The 20,832-nt window shown below is 43.2% G+C and overlaps 1 protein-coding gene across 2 annotated transcripts; it reads left to right on the top strand.

Annotated features, from left to right (window-relative positions):
* The first annotated feature begins 1,263 nt into the window (after positions 1-1,263).
* On the top strand, positions 1,264-20,361 carry ADAD1 (adenosine deaminase domain containing 1). Of its 2 annotated transcripts, none has more exons than XM_037058593.1 (11): positions 1,264-1,435; positions 2,796-2,984; positions 5,126-5,293; positions 6,540-6,608; positions 7,710-7,835; positions 10,475-10,598; positions 12,096-12,233; positions 13,106-13,335; positions 15,272-15,509; positions 18,228-18,360; positions 20,248-20,361. In XM_037058593.1, the coding sequence occupies exons 1-11, from the start codon at positions 1,264-1,266 to the stop codon at positions 20,359-20,361; spliced, it is 1,701 nt and encodes a 566-aa protein (XP_036914488.1). The 2 variants fall into 2 exon arrangements, with proteins under 2 accessions (XP_036914488.1, XP_036914487.1); XM_037058592.1 differs by having other exon boundaries at positions 12,063-12,233.
* The last annotated feature ends 471 nt before the right edge of the window (positions 20,362-20,832 follow it).

The following is a 20,832-nucleotide window of genomic DNA, read 5'->3' as shown; positions in this document are numbered from 1 at the left end:
CATATAAATAGTAGTGCACACTTAAACTTTTGTTACAACAATGTCACTCAAATCCTCCTGCCTTGCGCGCCGAAACTTATGAGTAATTCACGAGAAAAACGTGCTCCACAATCCATCAGCAGGCACCTCCCCGAGGGCCCCCTTGGCGTTTCCCGAGCGACGGAGGGAGAACGCCCACCGGCCGCGGAGACCCGTTTTCCGGATCACAGCTGAAGTCTCGCGTGTTTTCCATCAACTCAAGGCTCCGTGAAGCTGAGCGTCGGNAATCCTCCTGCCTTGCGCGCCGAAACTTATGAGTAATTCACGAGAAAAACGTGCTCCACAATCCATCAGCAGGCACCTCCCCGAGGGCCCCCTTGGCGTTTCCCGAGCGACGGAGGGAGAACGCCCACCGGCCGCGGAGACCCGTTTTCCGGATCACAGCTGAAGTCTCGCGTGTTTTCCATCAACCCAAGGCTCCGTGAAGCCGAGCGTCGGGCACACACAAGGCCTTGTCAGAGTAGAACTGGGGATAGAGCTAAGGGTTTCCTCGAGGAAAGGAAACCATGGACAAGGGGCCCCACGCAGGACGCTGTGAGGGCTGCTGGGGCATCAGTGAGCGGAGCCAGTGACCCTCCAGGCCCGCGCCTGCCGCGCCTGACTCCCCAGCACCGAGCGGTGGCAGCGCCCACACGCCCTCGCTGGGCGACGCCGGCCTGCAGCACGTGGCCCCAGCGCACGTGACTCACCCCAACGCACCGGACCTTTGGCGGCTCCACACCCTCGTAGGCTCACGCCAGGTGTAGGGGCGGGCCTGCGGCTCAGAGACGGTGGTGATTGGACGAAGCCGGGAGCGGGCGTTGTCAGTCCGCACCGCCCATCGCGAGACCGCTCTTGAGGGCTGCAGGCGGCGGCGGCCGCGAGGCTCTCACGCGGAGGCCAGAAGTGGGAGGTTGAGGCGAGGAGGGGGAGCGCCAGCGTCGGCCGGCGAGCCCGCGGGCTGTGGCCGGGCTCAGCTTTCCGCCCGCGGAGTCGGGGAGGACGCTTTCGGTGGGTGGGAGTTGGCGGGAGCGGGGAGGCCACCCGCAACCGCGGCTACGCGGGCGCCGGGGGTTGCTTCTCGCCCCTCCCCCGAGGGCCCCAGGCTTTCCCCCGGGGGCGCGAGTGGCAGGTCCGGGCCCTCGCCCCCGAAACTAGTCCCGGAGCCGCCACGACGTCAGTTAGAGTCGCGGCCGGCGCGTGTGCCTCTTCGAGCCACCTCTCTCGCCATTCCCAGGCGGGAAGATGTCGGCCAACAGTGGCTGGTTCCAGAGCGACCGGGTCCCCAGCTTTGCTCAGATGCTGAAGAAGAACTTGCCGGCCCAGCCGCCTGCGCCGACGGTGGCGCCGCCCGCCGCGCCCTCTTCGGACAGGGACGGCCTGGCCCGCCTGGCGTCCAAGGTCACACCGGTGACGGGTACGGCGTCCTCCCAGTTCCCTAGACCGCGGGCGGCCCGGGCGAGCGCCGGAGCGCCGGGCCGGGGTCTCCGGGGGTGTCCGGGCAGGTGTCCGGGCAGGTGTCGGGCTGGCGTCGGGCTGGCGGGGCGGTTCCTCCCCTTCCCGCCCGGCAGGACGGCTCTGGTCTCGCTTAGCGGTCTTTACCTTCGCTCGTTACATTGTATCCTGACAGCCGTCCTGTGGGCGTGCGCTTTTAAAAAATGTATCAAAGCTGGTGCCTTTCTGTGCAGCCGTTTTCATATTCAGGGTGGAAGGAAACACACAACATTGTTTGCTTATTGTGCTTTATAATTTCAACAAAGGTGAAAGGGCAACTAAAACGCAAGAAAAGGTTTGTGTTGTGTGTGTGTGGAGAGGGGTTGTGACTGATGGAACGCGTGGGAAGTGGTTTCTGGAAGTTTCTCGGTACTACTGACATTTTGAGGAACATTTCAGTTGCCCTCTCACCTTTCTTGAAATTATAAAGCACAATAAGCAAACAATGTTGTGTGTTTGCTGGGGGGCTGTCTTACATGTTGGAAGATGTTAAGCCACAGCCCTGGCCTCTGGCCACTGGAAGCCAAGGGCAGGACATAGTCAGCATGCTCAAAATATCCAAATCAGTGTTATCAGTGAAAATGATACTGTTGTACGCAATAAACGCGAGGGACTTGTTGGCCACCCCAACACCTGTGGCTGTGCCCCACGTGGAACTGGGCCTGCAGATGCCCCTCCCCGGGCTGCTCAGTTACATTTTACTGCTGGCTCACCCGGCAGCTCAGGTGTGTCTTCCCAGAGCCAGGTGAGGCTGTGGCCCCTTCCGGGAGGGGCCTGGACCCACGTGTCTGTGTTCCACAGGTCACTCGGCGGAGCGTGTCGTGTGCAGCAGGGACAAACACCCGTTAACAGTTTGAGAATTCAGTGAGGAAGATAATACGCAGTAGTTGGGAAACCAGAGATGCAGGCCTAGCCCCAGGTCTGTGTCTGCTCTGTTGTAGGCGTGGTGGCGCCATGCAGATACAGGGCTTGGAGAGCCTCTGCAGACCTAGGCAACCCGGCAATCCGTGGTGGTTCATCTCTGGTGACAGGGGGGGGGGGGCGGCGGCGACAGCCCTTCTTTGCAAATTAGTCTCAGGGCTCCGGAAGTGTATCCAGTGTTCAAAGCGACAGGTTGCACTGGTCGTTTGCACCAGAATTGCTGAGCAGACACTTGGATGTGATGAAAAACACACAAGACTAAGCGTGTCCGGGACAGTCTTCCACTTTAGAGGAGAGACTAGTGCTTTTGCTCACGTTTTCTTTAAATTTACCAAGTTGACGAGCGTAACCTTTGTTCTTAGGTAATTTTCCAGAACCGTTGTTTTCCAGAGGTCTTTCATCTATTTCAAACCCTGTCCTTCCTCCAAAAAAAATACCTAAGGAATTTATAATGAAATACAAGCGTGGAGAGATTAACCCCGTGTCGGCCTTGCACCAGTTCGCACAGATGCAGCGGGTTCAGCTTGACCTTAAGGAAACAGTAACAACAGGCAAGTGAAAGCCGTGTCTGCTTATTACAGGACTGGGAAGCTTTTTCCTCTTACAAGCAGAGCATGCAAATGGTGCTAAATTTGATTATTTTCTGTATTCCCGTAATGTTACAGCCAGATAACTACTAGTATCTTTTACTGGTATATTTCAGAAAATTTATATTAATATTTAGCTTTTTGAGAATCTAAGTAACTCATACAAAATATTTATAAAAATAGCATTTAATTTTTCTGTGTGTAGCTTGTAGAACTGAAATTTCATCAGCCTCATGTATTATTCTCAGTTGTAAATACTTGTAGAATAAAGATGCTTTTTAGGGATATTAAATATTTGGACTATGATTATCTCATGAACTGGATTCTGTGAGGTTGATACCTAACAAAAATTATGGTCAAATTTAGCTTCTGAAATTCAGGAATCACAGGTCAAAAAAGCGCCTCGTCGTTTGTGGACTTGTCTGTGACTGTTTCCTCTCAGTTGTCTCTAAACTGCTGCGCCCAGCAGCCTCTGTCCCCACGTTGTGCCTGTGGAAGGCCACTGGTGTGCAGACCAACCACAGGTGGAAAGCGGCTTCTGATTCCATCACCTGTGCCCAGTGCCCAGGAAGCACTTTAGGAGAGTGGAGGGATAAGAGAAGTGCTCCTGAGAGGCGCCGACAGTCTTAGAGTGCACACATGTGTGTCCCCATCCAGGCAGACAGGGTCTTGGTGTGGAAGGGGGTTTTCCCAGGTCTGTCGCTGTTGGTCGGACTACTTCGTGTGGTCAGTACTGGGGGCTCACTTTCTGTGTAACCAGCTGGCTTTCCTCTGTTCTCAGACTACCCCTGGGAAAGGTAAACTATGGCTCACAGGAGGAAAAAAATTGATTGGGGTACATCTTCATTGAGCTGAGCAAAAACTGCTTAAAACACAACCCACTGATTGTGAGTGGAGTTCATCGTGTGTGCGGAGTACCAATCGATCACTCTGATTCAGTGGGTTTGGTGGTGAAACCAGAGAATCAGTGTTTTTCACGCGCTCCACAGGTGATTCACACCCATTCCCACCAGAGCTCCAGAGCTGGGGTGTGTCAGGGCTCTGACAGCCCTGGTTAAGAGATGCGCTGGGCGGAGTCTCACACGTAGGAGCCATCTGGGCCTCTTGTTAAGTACACACAGTATTTTCAGGTGCAGTAAATCTGGAATGGAACCCAGGTGGCCCTGGAGGAAGAAACTGGGGAAACAGGTCATAGGGGGTGGGGGTGGGGGAGCAGCTTTCCCAGGTGCAGTCGGTAGTTGCTTGTAGCCTGATGCACTTCTTCACAAACAACCGGCAGTGGGTGTCCTGTTGGAGACCAGGAGACGACGGTGGGGAGGAGGCTCCTGTGCAGTGGTGGTGAGCCTAGCTGTCTGTGGCCGGAGTAGTGGCTGACGTTTCCAGTGGGCCTCCGCAAGTCCAGGCACCAGCAAGTGGGACTGGAACGAGGACACTCTTCAGCCTGTAAACTTAGGAAATTATTCCATTTCCCTTTTTATTAGGCAAATGTGAAAACTGGTCAGAGTAATGGTGCAAAGGTAATCCTTGGAGGAATTTTGGATGACCATACATTTATTTTAATTCTTTATTTTGTTTGGTCTTCCTTGTGAATCCTTTTCATCTGCCCTATGACTGTGGTGGGTTGAGTTGCTTTCAACTTCCTAAGAGGGGCACAGGATTTCTTCAAAGGCATCCCCTCCACCTCGGGCGCTCAGAGGGAGGGAGTATCAGGGCACTCAGAGGGAGAAAGGCAATTTTGTTGGTATTGAAGTTGTCAAGAAGAGAGATGTTTCCAGAGGTTCCACCTTTGCCTGTCCCTGGTCATTTGGCAGATACTTTTGGATGCTCACCATTGCTGGGCATTGTGCCAGCTGCTGTCACTCCCTGTCCTGTAAGGTGGGCCCTACGGCGGAGTGCAGGCCGGCCAGCTGCTCAAAGGATTCCTCAGAACTGGTTCTGGGACCCACGAGCTTCCCTCCAGGCCTGTGCTGGCCCTACAGAAAGGCAGACAGGCTGAGATAGCTAGTTTCCCACAGTTGTTCTCGGATGCTACCCTGTGTGACAAATACCTTTTGCAGGTTTATGCTGTGAAGTCCTGCAGTATTTACTCTTAGTTCTTTTTCAAGGAAACGTTTTGGGACCATATTTTGCCTTTTGTGCTGTGGTGGATGGTATTCAGTACAAGACTGGACTGGGACAGAATAAAAAGGAGTCCAGATCCAATGCAGCAAAATTAGCTCTTGATGAACTCCTGCAGCTGGATGAACCTGAGCCAAGACATTTGGAAACCTCAGGTAAATACTCTTGATTATGAAGTGTTAGTAAAAGGTACCATTTTCTTAGGGGGACTCCCGTGGAGGATGTTCTGTTAATGAAGAGTTACTTGGCAACTACAAGGTAGAAGTGGGAGAATTTGGATAATTTCCTTACCATTGCTGTTTGATTGCTGATGTATTTGGTAGTTAAAACTCTTCTGATATATTTCAGTCCTCAAAGAGGAAAACATGTTGCTGAATTGTCTGATAACTTGTGAGATTGTCAGTGGGTTCCAGCCCTAGGACTTGCTTTTCTCTAGTTTATTGGGCTCTCATTTTTCACTTAACATTGTTCTTTTAATACTTAGAGCTTTTTAATGCAATTTTATGACATTTACCTGTGTTAAATTCAGTAATGCTGGAATTACTTGGGAAAATAATAGTCTAAAGTAGCATGGCAAATACGCTAAGAGTGTAAACTGCAGAATTGGATTGCTCAGGTTGGACTATTGATGCTGGGAAGGCAAATGATCTGCCCTCTAAGCCTAAGTTTTCGACTTTTGAAAAGTGGGGCCAAGGGTAGTACGTGCCTCCAGTGACTGACATGCAAAGCCCTTCAGCAGAGTGTGTGAGTAACACATGATCGAATGGTAGGAGTCCCAGTAAACATCAGTTTGAGGAACATGTTAACATGTTACAAAAACTGGCATAGCAAGCATAGATTCATTTCATGTTTGGTTACATTTTGGTTACCTCTTGGTTCAGTGTCACGTTTTCTTGTTTTTCCTGCATTTCCTAACTTTGGAACCAAATTGCAAAGCCATTGCAAAGGATGGGATTAAAAGCTTCAAAAGCTTTGAATGTAGTATTCCTCTAGAAAACACTTTAGTCAGGATAGCGCTAAAAATGAACATTTTTTGCTTATTAAATTTTTAATAAACTACTTTAAAATGTTTTACACAGTATTACTGTAAATAGGAAATTGTTCTTAAGCATTTAAAACAGGATTTCATTTGAATGACTTTTCAGAATGTTATAACTGTTACAAAGCAAGCTTTATAGTAGCATAACATTAGGAAACCCAGAAATGTGTTTGTGTAATTGACTTCAAATAGGGAGGACATTCCTCGAGACTTAGTTAGTGGGTATCTGATGGTCTGGAGTTCGCAGAAGTGTACAAACAAGCTAATCCTTCTTGGATTGTCATTTCATTACAGAGTGGTGAGCTAGTTGCTCTTGGAACAGTGAAGTTTTATGTTTGCTTCTCTGCTGGTTTTATTCACAGGTCCTCCTCCCATCCCTGCAGAACCTGTTGCTTCACCTGAGCCCGCATATGTTTCGAAAGTGCACTATGGTAGGAAAGTCCTTTGTAGTGTTCTGTTTTAGAAGAGTGAGTAATTAAAAATTGTGTCAGGTTGGCCAAAAAGTCCAGTTACATTTTTTCCCTAGGATGGTATCTTTAACTTCACTGGAAACCGTTTTGTTAGATTGTATCATGACAGCTGTTACATCAGCATGTATTTATAAAAAACTAACAAAAATTGGTGAATTTTTGTGCAGCCATTTTAATACTGAAGATAAAAGAAAATAATGCATTTTCAGTGTATTTTGCTTTATTCAAAAAAGGTAAAAATGCAGCTGAAACACACAAAAAAGATGTGTGCAGTGTATGGAGAAAGTGCTGTGACTGATTGAATGTGTCAAGACTGGTTTGTAAAGTTTCTTGGTGCTACTGACATTGTGGCCAAATCATTCTTTGCTGTGGGGCTGTCCTGTGCGTTGGAAGATGTTTAGCAGCACCTATGGCCTTTCCCCACAAGAAGCCAATAGTGGGAGACAGCCAACATGCTCAAAATATCCAGATCAATAAAGTTATTGGTGAAAATGAAAAATGTCTTAACTTTATGGAAAAAATGTAATAGACTTTTTGGCCAGCCCAATAACAATATATAATTAAAATATGCACAAGTATGAAAATAAACATTAATATTTAATTGTTCAAACCTGTTTCATTTCCTCAAAGAGGAGAATTTCCTTTCATATGTTGCTAAAAATTAAAGAAATAGGGAATGCAGAAGAAAGATTGAAGAAATGTCTTTTTTTTTTTTAGAAGGAGAGAGTTCATCATTTTCATGTAACTACTTTTTTGAGAATTCTGTTCCATATCATTGGTAGTCTTGTCATTAATAAAAAGCAATGGTTTTCTGATGCTCGATTGTTTGGAAATTCCTGTCAATTAATTCATTTTTTGATGGTAGTTACTTGTCACTCAAGAGCAAGAAAACGATAACGTAAATACTTTAAAATCTCAATCCCGACCTACTATAAACTTACTTATATATCTTTATAAATTATTAACATATCCAATTGTGAAACTATAATATGAATAATAGAGGCCTCTGGGAGAAAACACAATGTTCAAATTCATATTGCATGTGATTGTTTTGTTTTCTAGAAGGGAGACACAAGCAGTATGCAAAGATTTCTCATATCGTTAAAGAAACATTTAATCAACTAATTTCTAGTCATTCAGAATATCTGAAATGTAGCAATTCATTGGCTGCTTTTATAACTGAAAGAGGTAAGTCCAAATATTTGGCATGTGTTGGTGTGTAAAAAAGCTATTAGATAGATATCTTAATGATCTGAACTATACTATAATAGTAACTTAATTAATTCTCTTTGCTCCCATTGGAGATAGTGTTTTATTGAAGTGGCCTTTTCTAATAGGTGTGGGTCATTAGACAAAGGTTCTCTTCCAAAGGTGAAGTATACTTAGCAGAAACCAGTAGAGAACTGCAGAATGGTAAAATGCCTGACATATTAAACAGTAATTCTGAAATCTGATACCCATTATAACAAACATTGAGAAGTGATCTGTAAAAATTAACAGACTTGCTTTATTTTCAAGTAAGAAATTATCAATATATGAAAAAATCATGAACCCTCTGGTTTTTGTGTGGACATGATATGTGATTCCAACTACATTTTAGTTTTTATTTACTCTTCAGTGTTCTTGACCATTAATTAGAAGTCTTTGGATTTTATATTCATCTCTGAATAAGGTGTTAAAGATGATATAAAACAACTTGAGATTTGGTCTCTAAAGTCAAAGGTGAATAAAAGTTATAAATTGTTTTCTGTAATCCACAAATGTGTAAGAACTCACAGGAAGGAACTGATACAGTTGAGTGGTTTCAGACAGGTGAGACTTGGCTGGCTCTTTAAGGGTTACTAAGGTGGGAGGGATAGAGGGAAGCAAGACAGGGAGGCGGACACAGTGGAGGGAAGAGAGCAGCAGCGAGAGAACTGAGAGAACCGTTCACGGGCCAGGGAGAGAGAACTTGGTGGTGCGTGCAGAGGAGTCTATGTACGGAGTAATACAAAACAAGTAGTTTGGTGAGATGTCACCAGCTTATGGAGGGGTTTAAAGCCAGTGAAAAATTGGATTTAATGAAGTCGGTAGTTAGCTATGAACGATTTTCGAACAGGGATTGATAAAATGTGCTATACTCGTTGGAAACATTAGCATCAGGCTCAGCCCTGCTGCTTTATTGGGCAGGTCACATGCTTACCATCTCTCTGCTTCAATTTTCTTCTCATTTCTTAAGTGGGAATTGTAACAACTTCTACTTCATGGAGTTGTTAGGATTGGCTGTGATAATGTAAATAAGGTATTTAGCTTAGTACTTGGCATTTAGTAAAAGCTTAATAAATTACATTTGTGATGATTAAGATAGTTGATGTTTAAGCAATAATGGGCAACAAATAATTTGCTACAAATATTACAAGGATTAGATCTTAATTAGAGAATCACAGCTAATGGAGTACCATATGAGAGGTGAGGTAGACATGAACAGGAAGAGAAAAAATGTTTTTTAAAAAACGTGAAGTTTACATGGGGGAGAGGTGTTTTCATGCACACAGGGAAGCTGACATAAAGTTGTGTGGCGAGAGCATGGGAGAGAAGAAGTTAGAAACAGGGTGAAAGCCTGAAGAAAAAATCAAGTTCATGTTCCTGGGATAACTTACACGATTAACATAGAGAATGTGACCCAATATGTTGTTTGCTTGTTACCTTCAGTGGCTTTGCCATAGCTCCCTGTGACATCCACAGACTCCTTAGTATGGCTTACAGTGCCTCTTTCTCTCAATCGCCTCTGATACCACGCCCTTCGTGGCCCTCTCCGGAAGCAGCCACACTGGTTTCTGCCAGGCCTGAGTCTGCATCAGCTATTTCTGAGTGACGGTGAAATACCATTCCCTCCCCACTGTGCTGCTGATGCCGCTTCCTGAGACTTCCATTCCAGTGTCAGAGGGAAGGACTCTGCACTTGGTCTGCGTGCGGTAGCATTTCCCTCGCCAGTCTTTGCATTAGGCCCATGTTGTTTCCTTCAAGGCCTTGATCACAGTTTGTGAATTATTCAGTCTTTTTTCTGTCTTCTGTTAGAAACTTCATGAGGGGATCTGGCTCAGCCTTTTACTCCCAGCGTCCACTTCCATGCCTGGTACTTGTTAGGACCTCAACAATTTTTGTTGAATTAATGAAAGTCCCTTAGGTAGTTGCATATGTGAAACTGACCTTCATTTGAATGACTAAGAGGAGAGATTTTCTCATATCCTCAGGACTGAAATAAAAGAATAAGCAAGATGATCAGAGGAGAATATTGAGAGAAAAAAGAGCAATGAAGTAGGGCCCAGGCTATGGGAAGACCCCATAGTTACTGTGAAAGGGGAGTGATGTCTGTTGGGAGCATAGCATCAAGGAAATCTCAAGATGCAGCCAGAGGAAGTGGAGCAAGACTGGGAAGAGTATAAGGTGCTTGTTTCCTCAAAAAGAGCAGTTTCAGGAGAGCAAAGAAAGAAACGAGAAATTGGTGTGAGTTTGAGCGCATTAAGAAAAAATAGAGGCACTCTGTAATTTGCTTAACAGAAGTAGAATGGCAAGTGAAGTCTTAGCAAGCAAAATCAGTCTCGATGGAGAAGGGTAGCTGGTGATTCTAGTGCTTGTAAAAATTGAGATAAAATAGCATAATATAAAACATGCTGTTTTAATGGACTTGTTGAAGACTCTCAAACTCTTCTTTGCAATTGTAGAATTATTTCTCTGTGATTTTGGATTGTATATTTACTGACTGTAAAATGGTCAGTTGGAGGTGTGGTGGTTGGACCTGGGGCAGAGGGCGTAGAATGACCTGCTGCTATCACTGCTCCCTGCAGCCGGACGGCACGAAGTTGTGGCTCTCGGCACGGGCGAGTACAACTACAGCCAGTGCATTAAGCCAGACGGAAGAGTGTTGCACGACACACATGCTGTGGTCACGGCAAGAAGGTCTCTCCTTAGGTAAGGTAGTAAACACACTTCGTGCCACCAAACGGTAATGCTTCCAGCCTAAAAGAACTGCCTGATGTTTGTCTTTCTTTACAAATGGAGTTTCACTGCTCTCTGGGCCAGGGATGTGACAGTTTCTTATCCAAGCCATCTGATCCGATTATTTCCATGTCATTTTTGGAAGCCTTCTTGTATGGACTGCAGTGTCTAATCTGGATTTTAGTGGCTTTAATAACGAGAATCCAGTTGTAAGAGTCATTTTTCTCCAAGATCAAAATACCATCTTTATTACTGATTAAAGTAATTAATCGGAGAGCATAGCTTTAAATGTGGACCATGTAGGCTTGGTAATATTTCACCTCTGCATTAGCCATACTTGTCCAGAGCAGCATGGGAGTTGGGTGGGTTTCCATCCAGGAGGTCTGTGCAAGTTAACCGTGTAACAGTGTAGGTAAGGTCTCCTTTAGGCTGACAGATCTCAGAGAAAGGGGTGAGGTGAGCAGGCCTAGTTTCTTTTTCTGAACTCATCAGTCCCTCCACTCCTTACAAGTGGATCGATAACAGGCAGGAGAGAGAGGCCAGGAATGTTACTGTTTGGAAGTCCCCTAGTTTGAAAACAGGAGAGGTGGGAAATAAGTGTTACTACCTCACTGAACTTACAGTATATAAAACCTTTTAGTGGACATTTCACATGGGGTAATTTCAGCATTCTGATACCAATATTAAGTTATCAGGGTATCTAGTTATCAGCATGTGTCTGTTTTTATTTAACTACACATCCTCACTTTTTGTAGGTGGTGTTTTGTTAGCTGGAGTATTTTTAAACAAATTTAGGTATATTACTTTATCTGAAAAACGTAAATATGGATCTTGAAAGTTTGAGGGAGTCCATTGAGGCACTGCAAGTCATTGTCCTCCCATCCCCCCGGTGCTGTTGAATTATTTGACTTCTTTAAAGATACCTCTTTCAGATTTATTTCTTTCCATGCTTGGCACTGTTACATAATGGTACTTAATTTTGTGTTATGTACATATTTTTGATAATAGGATTAAAGCCATTTTTTAAAAATAAGCAGAATAGTGTTTGTCCCTGATTTGATTAGTAGTGTCTTTCAGGAGACCTTCACTTCTTAACACAGCTGTGGTCTTCACTCTATCATTCCTATACTCTTGGATTTTGGTCTCCAAAATCTGTGACAGGAAGGAGGGAGGGGTCAGGAGGAAAACGGGTCTTCTGTGTGTGAGATGGGAGTGGGACAGCAGTCGAGGAGGGAAGGGTGCTTCACAGCGGGTCACGGGCCAGCTGGGCCCCAGCTGAGGCCGTCTCGAGGGACTGGCTCTGGGGGTATTTTTGGAGTTACTGATGAGTGTTCTGACGTACAGAGATGTTGCTCATCACACATGGGGATGTGATGCTCATTGAGATAATACTTTTAAGCTATATGACTCGGTAACATCATCATTCATTTATTTTAGGTACTTTTACAGACAACTTCTACTCTTCTACAGCAAAAATCCTACTATGATGGAAAAATCAATATTTTGTACTGAGCCAGCTTCAAATTTGCTCACTGTCAAACAGAACATCAACATTTACCTCTACGTGAACCAGCTGCCTAAAGGATCAGCCCAGATCAAGTCACAGCTGTAAGTACCACAGAAGTTGTTTCTAAAAGCAGCTAGGGTGGCTGTGTCAGCGGTTCTGAGTCCCTTCCACGGGCCACCTGGTCACATCTCACATATTCCCCTCCAACCGTGAGGTGTTATTTGTAGACTACAAGAGGCCACAAATTCTGCCTCCCTCCCTCTACTCAGTCGATCTATTGCCACTACTTAAATATTGATGCACTTCAGCGCTTACCTTTCCTGGGCTGTTGAAAATCTCCAGTTTTGAGAATTCATAAACTTCAGAAAAGTTTGGCTTTATGCACCATTCACACAGTAATATAGGAGTTAAGGAATGAATTTTGTTTTTCTGGTGAATATATGGCCAACACTTCATTATCTTGATGAGTGGGTAACCTTAGTTAGCCTGAAAATTAAACAATATGGAGAAGCACAGAAAAGAAAGTAAAATTCACTTCAAGTCCAACCATCTGCAGAAAACCATGGTCAATATTTTGTTAAAAATTCTCACACCTTTGAAAGCAAAGGGAACTTCAAGAAAAATAATTTTAGATTTTATTGTTTTAACATTGTGTTGAAGATGAATCTTGAATAAAGACTGTCAGGTTTTTTTAATTACCTCATTTTGTAGTTTTTAAAGTTTTTCATACAGAAATTTTCATATTTACTGTAGTAAGGAACAAAAAGGTTTTCATTTGATTTTAAGGCAGGCAAAAAATGTTTGGAACCAAGCCACTGCGTTCCCGCCTAGGTTTGGGTGTCATCTGCCTCTGCTACTGAATCAAATGTACACTGGCCAGGTACACACGTGTAAGAACAGTTCTTACATACATGTGGATTTTACCTTGTCGGCTTTGTTTGTTAAAGGAAGAAACTTGCTTTTCTTTTTCCAGGCGTCTTAATCCACATTCAATATCTGCATTTGAAGCCAATGAAGAACTGAGTCTCCATGTGGCTGTTGAAGGCAAAATTTACCTGACTGTCTACTGTCCTGCAGATGTTGCCAATAGAGTAAGCAGTATGTCCGCAAGTGACAAATTGATGAAATGGGAGGTGCTTGGTGTCCAGGGGGCGCTGCTGAGTCACTTCATACAGCCAGTCTATATCAGCGGTGTACTTGTAGGTGAGTGCGCCCCCATACCTCCTAGTGCTCGTATGAGGAAATACAGTGTTCATCAATGTAAACTCAGGTTGTCTGTGTGTGACACTGGATTTAAGGGAAGAAAATAGATCTACTCTTCTGTGATTATTTCACACTTAGTATAATGTAGTTTTCATCATCCTGCAAGAGGCTAAGACTTAATATTTTGGTTTGCCAATTAAATGTGCTCTGTCTGGAACATACACTTTAATTTACACAATATTCAATTTTTACTTTTGGAAGATGTTCCCTTGAACTTCTCAAATCTAATAGCTTACATTTAGTTGTCCCTGCAATAAGAATGGTACTAAGTGCCTGTTTTGGTTCTTTCCTACCCTTACGCCTTTTTCATACATTTGGTTCTGATCGCCATCCTCTGAGTAGGAGGTAAGTAGAACACAAAATCAATAAGGTGAATCAGTAAATTATCTCTTTTTTTGATGGGGGATATTACAGAATACTGTATTTATATTTCAGTGGCTTGCCAAACATTAGTTCAGTGGCAAACAGTTTTGGAGCTTATTTCTGTAGTTTTTGTAAAGTCCTAGTTGTTTCAAAGCTTTAGGTGCTCTTGTGGATCCGTTTAAGCACCACCATCATGTGGCTCCTTTTCACTGTCTGTTAAATTTTGGTAACAGTTACACCATGTGAAAGCTTTTAGATCCTCACCTGGGTAACATCTTTTTTAAAAAAAAATATTTTTTATTTTTAGAATGGGGGAGAGAGGAAGAGAAACACCAATGTATGGTTGCCTTTTGCACTCTCCCTGCTGGGGACCTGGCCTGAAACCCAGGCATGTGCCCTGACTGGGAATCAAACTGGCCACCCTTTGGTTCACAGGCTGGTGCTCAGTCGACTGAGCCACACCAGCCAGGGCAAGTCATTGAATTTTGTAGGGACACATTTAGTCTGTAGGACAGTGTGTAAATAATATCTAATGTTTTCTTTTGAATTCATGTTTTCTGTTCATTGCAGAAATAATGACTATACCACAAACCTTATGTCTTCCCAACTTCTTTCTGTGCCCCAGTATATCCTTGACTAGCCTTCATCTGTCAGTATATCTTAATTTGATACGTTCAAAGGAGTGCTTAGGAAAAAGGTGACTCAGGTTCTTTTTACACTGCTTTCTAGTTCCCAGATAGTCATGAGTGTGAGTCCAGTGGCTAAGTCGGCTCCTCCAGTGATGTGGACACAAAGCTTTATTTGTGCAATGTGTCTGGTGGTACCAGCAGGATTCTCTTGTTGTGAAAACCTCCAGCCCTCTAAGGCAAAAAGAGATCTGCTGTAAAGTCACTGATTTTTGACTAGGAATGACGCTCCCGAACTTCCGTGCTGAGTTTGGTGCAGCCCGTACATTCTGTGTTTTTGAGCTCTCCTCTTCAACAATTATTTTATCTGAAAACACTAGCTTTTGGTATTGCCCGCAATTTTAATCAGAAATGGTCACCTTTAAAAAAACTGTGTCATGAATGTAGAATGTTGTGATATTGGAACAGTTGTAATTTGTGGCCCTCGGATATGGAAAAGTAACGTACTCTCTCTCACTAAGTTTTTCTCAGCGCGTTTAAGTGCTATGCATGTGCCGCTGCCTTCATGCTGGATTCTGAGAAATCCAGACAGGAGGAGCCAGTTCCCTCTGGCATGCCCTGTGAAAAAGTTTCCTTCTGTGCCAGCTCTGGCTCTTTGCTTTTATTCACTGGAATACTAATTCATTGTTCTCTGTGGGAGGTTCTTTTTGAGTGGAGACTGTGTCATTGCTTTGCCCTGGTTCTGGTCAGGAATATGGAAGTAGCTGTCCGAGAGCAGGAGGGGAGGGCAGGCTGCAGGATAAGGGGTAAGGAAGTGGATGTGAGACTCCGCAGTGGATTTTGTGGGGCGTCTCTGATGCCAGTAGTGTTTTGTTTGTGTCCTCCAGGGGATGAGAACTGCAGTGACACAAGAGGCTTAGAAATTGCCATCAAGCACCGTGTGGATGATGCACTCACGGCAAAGCTCCCCATGTTTTACCTGGTCAACCGACCTCACATCAGCCTAGTGCCGTCTGCGTTTCTACTTCAGCCCGATGTGGACTGTAGATTCTTGAGTCTGAACTGGGCACAAGGAGATGTTTCTTTGGAGATTGTGGATGGCCTGAGTGGGAAGATCACAGAAAGGTCAGCATAGTTAACTTCTTTTAAAATGACATGTTACATGGAACATATTTTAACACAAGTTTTTATTCTAACTTTTTTGGATACGATTATTTGAATTCTGAACGGTAACAATAATAGGTATTGTTAATTGAATGTGACTATGCTGTCGGCATTGTACTAATGAAAAAAATTTTTTTTTTCCTGAAGAGAAGACAGGCATGGAGAAGTTATATAACTTACTGAAGCTCTATAAAGGTGGTAGCACCAGCTTTCAAAACCAGTTTTCAGAACCTGTGTTTCTCTAAGTGTCATTTCATGGCCCTGAAACAGTTCTCTAACTTTTGGCTCAAAGAAGAAATAGAATGCAACTGCAAAATGTGTAGAAAACAGGCTGTTAAAAGCTTTACATGTCAGAACTTGTAGGGTGAGCAGCTAAAGCTGCTGGAAAAACCCGCACTTCAAATGCTTATGTCAGCAAGTAATGGAAATGAGCAGAATGAAGAAACTGATGAAACGAGAAAAGCTAAGAGCTAGAGAATAAAAAAGAAATAACTCTAAACTGATCTGTGGGAAAAAATTACTAGCTCATCTCTTACAAAATAATGAACTAAGGAGTAATTACTCAAAAACAGAGAAAAGAATCATAAACTTTCTTTCTCAACCACACCAATATATTTGATAATCTGGGTTGAAATGATTAATTTTCTAGGAAAAAATATTTCTAAAATTGGTACAAAAGAAGGAAAAATCTAAATAGATTATTTTCATGAGGAAGTTATCAAGAAGGTACTCTCACTCTTCTTCAGAGGAAGCACCGTTCTGAGGGGAATTTTGTGAACCTCTAAATAGCGCAGACTTCCAGCAGACTTCCAGCATTGCCTACAAGGAAGGACAACACTGACGTGCTTTCACCAGTCGTGCATCGGCGGCCCTGGAGTGTGACGGAGGACTGCTGCCCCGCCTGCCGGGGTTGTCGAGCAGGCGCACTTTTTACCCAAGCGAAACTGCCAAATAAAATATTAGGGAGCAGAATCAGGCAGTGCGTTAAAATAGTAATGTATTTCATACAACAATATCAATCGGGTTTTTCCCCTAGGAACACGTGGGTAGTAACATAATAAAAATAATACCAGGTTAGAAACTCTTATTAATGTAATTTGTCAGATTAGTTGATCTAGGGAAAAACACCGTATCTCTATAAATTATAAGGCATATAATTCAGCTCTACAACTATTCTAGATAATAAAACAGGGGTAGATTTTTTGTTAAGGATAAAATATATCTTTATTAGTCCAGAAGTATCATGATTGAAGAAGAAATCCCAGAGGCATTTTCACTAATATCTAGACAAACATGATTGTTTACTATTAATACTGTTACTTAACATTTCACTTAAATGCAGTTGGACAAGGGAAAGAAATGAGATATAAAATATTGGAAAGGAGGTAAAATCACTACTCTTTGCATGGGTACAGTTTTATACCTGAAAAGCCCAAGAGAATAATCTGAAAAACCATAGGAATGAAAGTCGGTAGAAAATTAATATATAGAGATCAGAAGCTTTCATACAGAAGAGCGTACATGAACTGCTGTTGCACACAAACTACCCTAGCACTTAAGTGACTAAAAACAACATTCATTACCACTGACAGGTCCTTCAGTCCACGGAGCTGACTTGGTTGGGTTCCCCCATGTGTCTAGGGTTAGCTCTAGGTTAACTGAAGGTCCACTTGGCGGATCTCAGCAGGACAGCTGGGTTTGGTGTCTGCGTTCTGTCCCATCTGGCTCACGTGGCCGGGGAAGGAGAGCCGAGAAGGAGAACACAGCACCTCTTGAGATCTTGGCTTTGAGCTGGCACATGGTCTAGTCTGTCTGCCGCAACCAGTCCCAAAGGTAGCCCAAGTTCAGGGGCAGGGGAAAGCTAATTGATGGGTGAATCCGAAAGATGATGTTGTAAAGAGTGTGGAGACAGAGAAATGAAAGATTTGGGCCATTTTTGTAATCTATCATAAGAGCAAATAGAAGATATTCAGGAAAGGAGTTACAATAACCACAAAGTGCATGATACATGGACCCACTTCTATTAAAAACAGGTACATACTTGCACTCATATGTAGAATCAGGCGGTTGGTGTGCATATTTTACTTTAGCAGGGAGTTAGGATTTATACACGGTGAAATAAATGCACTGGGCGGTTTCGTGAATTCTGACACAGGTACATACCTGTGCAGCCATCACCCCAGTCAAAATGCAAGGGAGGCATTTCTGTCATCCCAGAAAATGTTCCCATGCCCCCACTTCGGTCAGTAAAGTATTAGAACCACTGTCTATTTTAATTTCTAATGCAACACTATAATAACTTAAACTGTAATTTTATTAAAAGGGGGGAGGGAAGAACGGGGGGAATTGTCATCAAGGAACATGTATAAAGGTCTCATGGACAAAGCCAGAGAGGTGGGTAGGATGAAGGGTGGGAGGGGGGAAGGGTGCAGGTGGAGTAGTGGGGGGAGGTGATGGAGACAACTGTACTTCAATAACAATAAAAAATAAAAACAGAAAAAAGTTAACTTCAGAAACTAATGAAATATTCCAAATATTGTTATGTAAAAATTTCACTCTGTGCATCCTACATAATTGAGATAAGTACCTTGATTCTAGGCAGATTTTAATCCCTACAGTTGCCTGCGTGGTAAGTCCTTGTGTGACGACTCGTGACTGCTGCATTCCTTTCTGTCTCAGCTCCCCTTTTAAAAGTGGCATGTCCATGGCCAGTCGCCTGTGCAAGGCCGCAATGTTAAGTCGATTTAACCTGCTTGCCGGGGAAGCAAAGAAAGAGGATGTACTTGAAGCTCGTACATATCATGCAGCTAAGGTAAGTCCGAAAAGGAATGGAGTGATCGATCGTAGAAATGTAACTGAAGACAATAGTGTAGTCATTTCATGATTATGTGTAGCACAAATTGTTTGAATAGGTCTTGAATATGGGCTATTGCCCTGTAATGGTAAACTTAGTTTTTAAACAAACATGCTAGAATCTAGGTCCGTAAGTGTTGTCACTTGAAGTAGCTGTGGTATGTCTTTGTATAATATGTGCTTTGACAGCGTTGTTTAGAACCTGCTGTCATGCCTAGAGCAACCAGTGGGAATCAGGTTCCCTCTGTTTGCAGTGTTAACTGTGCTAATTATAGAAGTTAACTATTCTAAAATAGTACATTAAGGTATCGAAATAAACTAATTTTGCTGTATCAGAGTTGTGAAACAGCTTTAATTTCAGCGTGTAATTTTGCCAGAGAAAGTAGGTGATGTAGATAACCTTTTTCTTTCTTTAAAAATATTATTTTTTTAGTATAAAAATATAAACACTTAGCGTGTTTAAGTGGATAACTCGACAATTTTTAAAGTATAGAGGAAAAATATTACTTGTAATCCCATCTACTAGTTAAATATAATAATCTGGTAATATAAGCATGTTATTTCAGTTTCTTATCATGCATATAAATTTTGGGTTACGCATAATTTTAAAATATTAAGTGCATTTTGGTAATCATGTTTTCTAGTATGTTTTTTTCATTCAACGTAATAATGACATGAGCCATATTCATAATATGACATCCATGCTGTCAGTGTATTGTCTCTCATCGTCTAAGTCTCAGTAATGATGTAGCATCACGTGAGCACCTCTCAGTCTTACTGGTACCTTAGTGCTCAGACTGTGTGACCGCAGTTGCAAAGCTGTTGTGCTCAGTGCGGTTGTGTGTACATACACACATTCATAAGTGTAAAAGTTCGTATGGACATTTTCTGGTCTTGGCAGCGTAAAGAGATTGTAAATCATCCCTGTAAAACAAGTGTGGAACTAGACAAAGTCAAACCTTCTTTTCACCACTTTGGAAATTGACTAGAGGCAGGAAGCACACTGACAAGTGTACATTGTTGAAAAATGGTTAAAGCTCAGGATCAAAACAGGAGCTTGTGTCTCCTTTGCTGGGGCCATTCTGTCCCTCTTCCTCCTCTTTGCTGGTTCCCACGGAAGAACTGTACAGTTTTCCCAGAGGGAGAGCGCCACCACGAGCAGGGCAGGTGCTGCTGCTAGAGGGGGCAGTCTTGATCTGGGGCTTTGTCCGCTGCAGGTGCCCGAATGGTAGGGTGCCCATGGGGAAAATCCAGGTGCGGTCCTGCTTGGGGCAGGTGGTGAGCCAGCCAGAGACGTGGGTAGACTTGGCAGTTCGAGAGCCACGGAAGGGTGAGGTCGATCCTCTGTGTATCCTGGCTGCCTGAGAAACTGCCCTGTACGCAGGGAGACCCGGCAGGAGCCAGTGGAGAGTGAACTGGTGAAGGCAGTGGAAGCTTCACCAGTGTGAGGTGCCCAAGCACAGCGCCTGCTGAAGCCCTTGGCTGGTCCCAAAGCTCTGCAGATGCAGGGCAACCACGGGGAAGCCAGGCCAACACAGGAAATAAACCGAAATGTGAATGGTGGTTGTCTGTAGTTTGGAGATTAGAGGTGATTTTTATTTTCTTATGTTTTACCTATTTTTCACATTTTATGTCACGAGTATGATTACTCTTTAATCAAAAATGTTAAAGAAGAAATTTTCAGGAGTGTTGGGAAGGAAATTTTTTAGTTTCAGAAATAATACAGGAATTCAAACATACTTTAATTTTTAAAATGTGAAACTAAAGAGTCAAGATTAGGGCTACTTACTTTTCATTAGCCAAATTCTGCCTATGTTCTATAATTCCATTTTTTTTCTTTCTATAGTGTATGTCTGGATCCTATCAAGAAGCTAAAACTTTGTTGAAATCCTACTTACAGCAACATGGCTATGGCTCCTGGATTGTGAAATCTCCCTGTATAGAGCAATTTAGTATGTGAATTAGGCTATCCATTGTCACATTAAACATCTCTCCTTTTTTTCGGCGTGTTTCGACTAGTAGAATTTTTGAAGCATAGTAGTGATTTTCAGCTTACAAATTCAGAATCTTGCAACAGCAGTGTCTAGAGATTGCCAAAAATTTGTAAACATTCATGTCAAATCACATTGAAGCATGAGGGTTTTGAATTTTTATATGGAAGAATAATTATGTAGACATTTTATATTTATTATGTAGCCATTTTGTATTCATTTTTACAAACATCAGAAATTCTAACCCTTTTTGTAGTTTGAAAGGAAATTTATTCTTTTAAGTTGTGTTAAAGCTATTCGTGCAGCAAAATACATTCAACATTGTGTCCTGATATCTCACTTAAGTTTTTTAATTAAAAATTGTAATCCAAGAATACAAATAGTAATTTTTACTCGTTTGTTGGCTAATTCAACAGACATTTGAGGGCCTAATATTTACA

This window comes from Sturnira hondurensis, unplaced genomic scaffold (genome assembly GCF_014824575.4).
Source record: "Sturnira hondurensis isolate 20B ecotype Veracruz unplaced genomic scaffold, ASM1482457v3 Scaffold0010128, whole genome shotgun sequence".
Lineage (NCBI taxonomy): Eukaryota > Metazoa > Chordata > Mammalia > Chiroptera > Phyllostomidae > Sturnira > Sturnira hondurensis.
This window is presented reverse-complemented; position numbering and strand designations above follow the sequence as displayed.